The 9,976-nt window shown below is 40.7% G+C and overlaps 2 protein-coding genes across 2 annotated transcripts; one reads left to right on the top strand and one right to left on the bottom strand.

The window, feature by feature from the left end:
* Window positions 1-359: 359 nt before the first annotated feature.
* LOC132933265 (uncharacterized) lies at window positions 360-3,939 on the bottom strand. The gene is made up of 4 exons (XM_060999577.1): window positions 3,783-3,939; window positions 1,972-2,018; window positions 843-1,710; window positions 360-745 (listed from the first exon to the last, which is right to left on the bottom strand). The coding sequence occupies exons 1-4, from the start codon at window positions 3,937-3,939 to the stop codon at window positions 360-362; spliced, it is 1,458 nt and encodes a 485-aa protein (XP_060855560.1).
* Window positions 3,940-4,425: 486 nt separating this feature from the next.
* Window positions 4,426-9,691, top strand: LOC132933264 (uncharacterized). The gene is made up of 2 exons (XM_060999576.1): window positions 4,426-4,978; window positions 5,037-9,691. The coding sequence occupies exons 1-2, from the start codon at window positions 4,426-4,428 to the stop codon at window positions 9,689-9,691; spliced, it is 5,208 nt and encodes a 1,735-aa protein (XP_060855559.1).
* The last annotated feature ends 285 nt before the right edge of the window (window positions 9,692-9,976 follow it).

The following is a 9,976-nucleotide window of genomic DNA, read 5'->3' as shown; positions in this document are numbered from 1 at the left end:
CAAAATCGGTCAGATTATTCAAATACAAAAAAAATAAAAGTGATTTATATACAAAAAATTTAAAATGGTTAAAATACAAAAAAAAATCAAAATAGTCAAAATAGAAAAAAATCAAAATCGGTCAGATTATTCAAATACAAAAAAATAAAAATAATTCATATACAAAAAATTTAAAATGGTTAAAATACAAAAAAAATCAAAATAGTCAAAATAGAAAAAAATCAAAATCGGTCAGATTATTCAAATACAAAAAAAATAAAAATAATTTATATACAAAAAATTTAAAATGGTTAAAATACAAAAAAAAAAATATAATTCAAGTACAGAAAAATCAAAATAGTTAAAATCAAAAAAAAAAATCAATCAGAGTCACAATCAGAAGAACTTGTATCTCCTGTTCCTATCGTGAGAACATGACGTTCATCTTCTTCGGGTAGCTCGTCCATTATTTCGTCGGTAATATGTTCCAAGTCCCAAAACTTGTCTTCCACCTTTTTAACATGTTCAATAAAATTTTTCCACATATCCGGACTTACGTGTTCCACGGCTTTTTTTAACAATTCCATTACGTCCTTTAATTTGAAGGTGGTGTTATGCGTCCGGACATAACTTTTCACGGACGACCACGCGAGCTCGATGGGATTTAGCTCGCAGTGATATGGAGGTAATCGCAATACGAGTTTGCCGTTATCTTTTGCGTACTCATCGATTACGTATGTGTCGTGATATTTTTTTATTTTGTACACTTTTTTCATTAAATCATTTTTAACAATAGGATGAGTAACGACCACACCTTTATTCTCAAGCCAATCAATTATAGCTTGTTTTCTCCAAGACCTCACTGGTATTTTCTGTTTTTTTTACGGAATGGTATGAAGCATTATCCATGACGATGATGGCGTTCGGTTTAAGTAATGGCAGGGTCTTAACAAACCATTCGTAAAACGCATCGCCATTCATTTCGTCATGATAATCCGCAGAATTGGTCTTGGATTCGAAACACAAAAGGCCCCCCGGAACAAAACCGTCTGACGACCCGATGTGTAATACAATGAGACGCTTACCTTTGCCGGAGGGTGCATTTTGACCTGTGGTGAGACCTCTCAGGTGGGCATCTCGTGTTGATGCGACTGTTGTATCAACCCACGTTCTGCTATGCGTCTCGCCTGCATTGACCCACGTCTCGTCTAAGTAATATATTGGCCTGTTCTGTGCTCGGTAATGCTTTATTTTTAACAAATAATTTCGGCGCCAAGATATTAAATCTTCTCTTTCGAGAAGAGCACTGTTGCGATTTTTCTTGACATACTCAAATTGTAAATCTTTTAATATTAATTGGAAAGACGTACGTTTCAGATTTGGTAATGAGTCGTCTTCATTGATGGCAATTAACATTTTTGGAACTGCTGGCACCTCACGGTTTCTCCAAAAATTGTGAATTTTTTGCCTAATGGCATTTTTGTCGAATTCGTCCACTTTTTGAAGTACCGTAGGTCTCACTTTTCTTTTGTTGGGCGATGACACTGTACCTTCCTTCTTGTACTCTCCCAATGTAGTTTGAATTGTACGTTGCCCAATACCAGTGGTTTTTGAAATGGCAACGATAAGGTCCCTGAACGACAATCTGGGCATCTCTGGATTTTCGAGCTGTTGTTTGATTTTATCCTTGTATACATTAATAATTATTTTCTTTTGAGCAGTGCCAACGAACTAAAAAAAATATATATATTTAAAAATTAAGAATTTGCAAATATAATAAAATTTAAAACAAATTAAATTAACTTAACTTACTTCTTAAAATGAAAAATTAATTCGTTAATTTTACGTTAAGAAAGTAAGTAAGTTAACAGTTAAGTTAATGAAAAGCCAATAGTACCGAACTAGTTAAGTTAAAAAGTTATAATAAAATTAACTTTTTAACTTTTTAATTCGTTAATGCCCAGCCGTGAAAAATAGTAAAGAAACACTTACTTTTCCTCTTGGATTTTTTTTGGCAGGAGAAATATTTGCGACGTCTTCTATGTTGTCGATGTTATTCGTATAAAAAAACAATTTTAATTATACAGGAAAACACTGTGTGCGCGCAAAAATGAAAATTTTATGTATGTATACGTAAACGCGTAATATTATGGTAACACTATTATAGTACACGCTGTATACAAACACTGACACAGTTTCAAGGGCGGCGGCCGCGACGCCGCGACGGTAGCGGTTACGGTGGCGGCGGCCAGAGTTGACGGCGGCCAGCGTTCGGGAAGGTTAGGTGGTGGGAATGCGCGAGATCGGACGAATTTTGGTCGCCGCCCAAAAGCGTTCTCTCGCCGGCGCGAGTATAGGTATATAAGAAAAAAATCAAAATTAAATCAAATGTTATTCAATTTAGTGTACAATATAGTATATTGTATACAAATATGTAATAATTATTACAAATTAAATTTCATATAATAATTATATTATAATAGTTTGAATAAATTATTATTACAATAATTAAAATAACAATTATGATATCGGAATAATTACCTATGTAAGATAAAAACGAAAAAAAAAACAAAATAAATCAAGTGTTATAACTAGTTAGGATGTTGAAGACCTAAATAACACACACAAATTCAACTGCTAAAGTACCAATATATCAGACTTTGTATTAAATTTTCAAGCTTAATTTAAAAAGAAATTTTTTTATGAATTTCTAACTCAAAATAATTTGCACATTTTCGTCATTTTTACTTATTTTGTCAATATTTGAACTTTAAATGCTTATAAAAAAATATTGTGACTGGATTTTTAATATTTTCAAAACAAATCAAAATATTTTGAAAATTTGATCGTGTATAGAAAATGCAAGTATAAACAACCAGTGAAAATGTCATATATAATATATACGGTCAATTGTTTTAGAGTTACGCCAAAACCCAAAATCGATTTTTTCAAAAACAGATTCTGCGTAAAAATTCCTGTTTTTCCTTAATTTTTCTTTTTTTCTTCACGGCGCTTATGAAAACTACTGAGAAATTTTTTACTTTTAACCCCCATCATCGTTCCACTCAGAATCTAAAAAAAAATGCCTATTGGAAAGTAGAATTAAAGTTTAATGAGTACTTGAAACTTTTGAAGTATATTATTATATTTTATACAGACAATGATTGTTGGCGCTGACAATGACCATCAGCGATATGCTAATGAGCACGACGGCACGAGTGTCTTATCGGTCAGTCCCACCTTCCACTCATCTCTTCACCCTATTATATATTCCTTGTGTATTATTATTATTATTGATTATTAGAATCACCATATTTATCGTCTTTGTTTTAGTTGTATTATCTTAATCTTTATTGTGTTTTTCTTATTATCATTTATTGCGGCCAACGCCCTTGTTGTCATATCTTTTTTTTTGTGTGCCTTTTTTTCTCTCGTCAAATTTTTTATTGTCCCGCTATTGCAGCGTTCTTTTTGTTAATGTGATGTTCGTGTTCTTTACAATCTTGTCGGGTGTACGTATTTATTGGTACACACCAAGCATCATTTATATATATATTATTAATTTCGATCTGTACAATCGGACTGTCTGATCATTGTGATCAACCAAATTGTTATTATTACTGCGGTGTTACTTGCGACGCTACTGAAATCCGTCACTGCACCTGCTCATTATTATTGTTTAAAATAAACGGCCAAATTAGTACCATTCAAACCGTGAGTTATAAATTTATATATCTTAATTATATTATTGCCATCCGTGGGTCACCTGATCCGACGGCTTGTACGCCCACTGTGCGCCTCACCGTCACCAAGTGCCAGCTCCTCCCGCGTAAGTCCGCCAGCACTCGCCGTAGTGTGTGAGAGGCCGCCCAGGTCTTCGGAATCCGCATTCAACGGGTGTCTCCAATGTGGGCAGGCTGTCCGGGTCCACGTCAAGACTTTTAGTTTAAGCTTAGTCATTAAGGTTTAGCCAACTCATGTGAGCTCCGTGGTCATTGCACCTGTCCTAACCGACTACGGAGACCCCCCCCCCAATAACTAAACTCTAAAATCTTGTTCTCCTCAACACCTCACGTCCCTTTCCTAATCTGAGGTCATCGTTGTCGTCGTGCATATTAGGTTGCCTACCCAATTTATAAAAGGCGACATAAGCAATCCAAATCAATTTTTTTTTGGTCTCGACTGTTCGTCGAGTGGTCCTTCGGGAATGTGCTGCGTCAGCTGTCTTGGCGTACACATATTTTTGGTCCTTCGGGCCGGATGTACTAACAAACTGCGACTAGTGTGGTGCTCAAGTTCTGCTTGAATTCGTCGTTTGTAAACAGTGACAGAGAAAAATTGTCATTACCTGTCCGTAATGCTGTAGTTGCGTTCAAAATAAATTCATACGATCAACACCCTGTGTTGATTTATTCTAATTACAAACTCCGTAACTTGTTGTAAAAAATGGTCACTCCTCCTTCAGTAACTTATGCAGAGGCAAAAGCACGGGTTGTCCGTGCAATTGCAAAAATCACTTCATTTGTCGCTGCAGCCGGTGAATATAAAGCCGATCGTTCTAATGCGGGCAAACATGCTAAAGTAGCTAAGATGCTGTCTGAATTAAATGACATTCGTCGAATTGCTGAAGACGATTTCCAAGTCATGGAATCTTCTGTTAGTAAAAAGTTAGCCCCCATGGAAGTCGTAGATAATAAAGAGAGTCTAAGCCTCAGTGCCGATTTTGACAATTTGTACTATGAACTTGCTGCTTTTGCTGATGTGTATCATATTTCATTATCTCCCGGCATGGATACATCCTCAGCTCAGTTGTCAGTTAACCAAACAACAGGCTCCAGTAATTTGTCACATTATCAACTGCCCAAACGGAGCTTTCCTACGTTTTCTGGAGTGCTTATTGAATGGCAAGGTTTCGAAGATCTCTTTAAATCAATTTTGTCCCACGCTCCTGATCTTCCCGATGTTGAGCGATTTGAAATATTAAAGACCTCTCTGCAAGGTGAAGCTCTATCGTTGGTTTCACATCTCCCTTTGACGTCCGCAAAACTATAACAAAGCTTGGGAAGTGTTGCGTGCTCGTTATGGGAACAAGCGTGATTTGGCTCGAATTCATCTGGACGCCCTCCTAGCACCCCACACAGTCAATTGTAACGACGCGGCTTCCATAAAAACTCTTCTCACGACCATTCTTGAACACACTGCGGCCCTAGATAATTTAGATTTTGTTACTCGCCAATGGAGTCCGATTCTTGTTCATATCTTTGAAAATCATCTAGATTATGATCTTCGCTCTCGTTGGGAACTCACTGTTGGAGATCGCCATCAACCAGCCACGAGTGACTTTGTAGAATTTTTAAGGAGCCATGTTCGGTCAGCCGAAGCTCGTGCAGGAAATTATTCAACGACTTTACAATCTAGTACTTCCCAACCAAAACAGTCAAAAAAGGTATATACTACACACTCTCGTCCCACTTATGGACCAAAAGTGTTGACCGCCAGTGCGGCGTTATCCACTGAATCAGGTCATCGGTCACCTGCTATCAGTAACTGCCAAATTTGCAAAAAGCCTCATTCGATTCGACAATGTCAATTGTTCCTTAGTAAAGGCCCAAACGATCGTTTTCAGCTGGCAAAAACCCATCGTCTCTGCATCAACTGTCTCGGCTGTGGACACTCGTCCGCTGCGTGCCCTTCGAAATTCAAGTGTCAATCGTGCAATCGTTCTCACCATACCTTGTTACACTTTGAATCAAGTCCAGCCACGAGTACACCACCAAGTAGTTCCATGGTGGTCCAGTCAGGTGATCCTACCCGCACGGTCTCGTTAGTTGTAAAAGATAACCCCCAGAAAGTGGTATTATTATCAACTGTGCTTCTGGACATTTGTGGTACCGATGGTCATCGTCATTCGTTTAGAGCCCTATTAGACAGTGGCTCTCAAGCCAGCTTTATCACGGGCAAATCGGCTGACATTCTTATGCTCAATCGCCGACGTTCACCTGTGAGTATAACCACGTTTGCTAACACTACTGCTACTCCTGTTTGTGGATCATCCGTTGTCATTGTGACTCCTCACGGCAAACAAACACCCAGCCTAAGTATTGACGCTTTGATTGTACCACAGATCACAGGAAAAACCCCGCAAATCTCGTTCACACCTGGTCAATGGACACATATTCACCATTTGCCCTTAGCAGATCCGTCATATCACATTCCTGGTGACATAGACTTGCTGTTGGGCTCCGACATTCTACCGTCCATATTATGCGACAGTCTCATTTCGGGTAGTGCAGGCGAGCCTACTGCGTTAAAAACAATTTTCGGTTGGGTTTTGTTTGGGCCGACCACCACAGCTCCCCCTGTTTCACTGGCCACAATGTGTGTGTCAACATCCAGCAACCTTGATGCAACCTTAAGAAAGTTTTGGGAGTTGGAAGAGCTACCTGTAGTTCATCACTTAAGTCCCGATGACAAAGTTGCAGAAGAGATCTACGTCTCAACCACTACTCGTCTTAGTTCAGGTCGTTTTATGGTTACACTTCCGTTTCGAACACCGTCTCCTGTGTTAGGTGATTCTAAGACTCATGCTCATCAACGCTACAAGGCCCTTGAGCTTCGACTAAGTCGACAACCTGATCTTCGAAAACAGTACATAGACTTTATGCAGGATTACTTGTCAAGTGGTCACATGGAACTTGTGCCAGTGTCTGAACGCGACAATCCACTGAATTACTATATACCACACCATTGTGTCATAAAACCTGACAGCAAGACAACAAAATTGCGTGTTGTATTCAATGCTTCAGCCCGTACTTCAACCGGAGCCTCTCTGAATGAGAGTATGTATACTGGTCCAAAGTTGCAACCAGATATTCAAGTTGTATTGCTCCGCTCTCGTCTCTGGAAGTACCTGTTTATGGCTGACATAAAACAGATGTACCGCCAAATCCTAGTTCAACCTTCAGATCGAGACTATTTGAGAATCCTGTGGAGATTTTCACCCTCGTCTCCAATTGATGAATATCGGCTCTGTACAGTTACGTATGGAACGTCAGCAGCACCTTTTCAAGCTCTGCGAACTATTCGTCATCTTGCTACACTGGACGGTGCTAGGTGGCCGGTGGCCGCTGACGTTTTACTCAATGACACTTTTGTCGACGATATTTTAACTGGTGCAAACTCAGAAGAAGACGCTCTCAACTGTCAAGACCAATTGATAAACCTTTGTGCACTCGCTCAATTTGAGCTCCGCAAGTGGGCCAGCAACAATGTACAACTTCTACAAATGGTCCCACCAGAATCTCGTGCAATGTCCGTCTCAGTCTTGTTCGACAGTGACGAACTCTCTGATTTGAAAGTATTAGGGTTAAAATGGGACCCATCTGCTGACACTTTTTCCTTTAAAGCTCAGCCATCGATGACTCAACCGACAAAACGATCTGTTCTGTCCGACATTGCTCGTGTCTTTGATCCGTTAGGACTGTTGTCACCCATGACCTTTTTCACAAAACACGTCATGCAACAGCTGTGGACCTCCGGTATCAACTGGGATGACCCAGTTCCCTCTGACATTGCCTCCCTATGGGCCCGATATCAGTCTGAACTGCAGCTAATTGAAACCATTAGTATTCCTCGTCGTATTACCTATGATCATGCTATTTCTGTACAACTCCATGCCTTTTCTGATAGCTCTGAAAAAGGTTATGCCGCGGCAGTATATCTCCGTGTAGAGACAGTCACGTCAGTGTATTGTCATCTCATAACAGGAAAGTCAAAAGTAGCCCCTCTCAAGCGGTCCACAATTCCCCGTCTGGAACTGTGTGGTGCCGTATTGGCTTCGAAACTCCTCCGATTGGTTGCTGACTCCTACACTAATCGCATAACTATTGACGAACTCCACGCCTGGACTGATTCCACCACAGCTCTCGTTTGGATTAGGTCTTCCCCTCATCGATGGGCCACATTCATCGCGAATCGAACCAGTCTGATCCACGATTTAACCACACCTGCAATTTGGCGCCATGTTCCCACGAAGGAGAATCCAGTCGATTGCGCATCGCGCGGATTGTTTCCTTCCGAGCTCCTCAACCACTCACTGTGGTGGACTGGTCCATCATTTTTACTGAGTCCTCCAGACAAATGGCCAAAATTACTGTTAACCAAACTTGAAGATTTCACTGGGCCCCCCTCAAGGGAAGCTCGAGTACCTACTGTGCTCACCGTCACTGTAGACATTCCGATAATCAATTTGTTAAATCGCATGTCATCTCTGCAGAAGATCCTTCGCGTAATCGCTTACTGTTTTCGTTTTTCCAAGCCCCGTTCTGACGCTCCAATTAGCAACATTATAAATGCGACAGAGATCACTCGTGCTCTCTCTGCCTTGGTCTACTTAGTCCAACGTCAAACGTTTGCCGTCGAAATTGCAGCTCTGTCAAACGGTCTTCCCTGCTCAAAATCTCTCCGACGTTTAGACCTGTTTATTGACCCAGTTGGTGTTCTCAGAGTGGGCGGTCGGCTTCGCAACGCAGAAATTCCATACGTTCACAAGCATCCTGCTTTGTTGCCGTCCCGTCATCGTTTAACTGATCTAATAATTGATCACAACCATTGTGCATTAAGCCATCCAGGAGCCATGACCCTCCAATCACATTTACAGCGTGAGTTTTGGATACTGTCAGGGAGGCAGGCTATTAGGTCCCGGCTGCGATTATGTCTTCCATGCTTTCGCACTAGACCTCAAACGGTTCAACCAAAAATGGCTGCTCTTCCTAAATACAGAGTACAACAGATAAAACCATTTGCTATCTCAGGCGTTGATTATGCTGGCCCGATATCTATCAAAGGATCCCGTGGTCGCGCATCATCCAGGAGCTCTGCCTACATTTGTTTATTCGTCTGTACCGTAACCAAGGCATTGCACATCGAGCTCAGTTCTGACCTGTCAACGGAAACTTTCCTCCTAGCGTTCACTCGTTTTGCTGCTCGTCGTGGACCGATCAAAGAGATCCATAGTGATTGTGGTACTAATTTCGTTGGTGCCGCGAATATTTTAAACCCGCTACATAACTTCATCGCATCAGAAACCTATCAACACAGTGTACGAAATCATTTGTCCAAGGACCAAATTACTTGGTTTTTCAATCCTCCGTCTTCTCCTCACTTTGGAGGACTCTGGGAAGCTGGAGTAAAGTCGACTAAGTCGTTAATTTTTCGATCCATTGGAACCCATAGACTCACAAGTGAAGAACTAATCACTTTGTTGACAAAAATTGAAGCCACTCTAAATTCACGGCCTTTGTGTGCCCTTAGCAATGATCCCAAAGATTTAGAAGCTTTGACGCCAAGCCATTTTTTAACGCTGGTCCCATCGACATCTCTTCCGGACCCTTGTTTGGAAAACGTACCACTCTCAAAAATGCAGCGTTGGCGCTTAGTTACTGATCTCCACCGGTACTTCTGGACCAGATGGAAAAATGAATATTTGTCTACTCTCCAGCTGCGAACAAAATGGTCTGATGATGGAAAGCAGTTGAATGTTGGAGACCTTGTCCTAATAAAGGAACCCTCGCATCCGCTGTATTGGCGATACGGACGTATCACGGACCTCCACCCTGGTGCAGACGGGGTGTCACGCGTTGCTACTGTCCACACGTCGTCTGGAGTTCTAACTCGGCCAGCTGTCAAGTTGTGTCCAGTGCCTTCTTGTTGAAGTTCCTTCAAAGTGGGCGGTGATGTTGGCGCTGACAATGACCATCAGCGATATGCTAATGAGCACGACGGCACGAGTGTCTTATCGGTCAGTCCCACCTTCCACTCATCTCTTCACCCTATTATATATTCCTTGTGTATTATTATTATTATTGATTATTAGAATCACCATATTTATCGTCTTTGTTTTAGTTGTATTATCTTAATCTTTATTGTGTTTTTCTTATTATCATTTATTGCGGCCAACGCCCTTGTTGTCATATCTTTTTTTTTGTGTGCCTTTTTT

Source organism: Metopolophium dirhodum, chromosome 1 (genome assembly GCF_019925205.1).
Source record: "Metopolophium dirhodum isolate CAU chromosome 1, ASM1992520v1, whole genome shotgun sequence".
NCBI classification, from domain to species: Eukaryota; Metazoa; Arthropoda; class Insecta; order Hemiptera; family Aphididae; genus Metopolophium; species Metopolophium dirhodum.
Note: the sequence above shows the minus strand (reverse complement) of the source record. Positions and strands in the feature narration are given on the sequence as shown.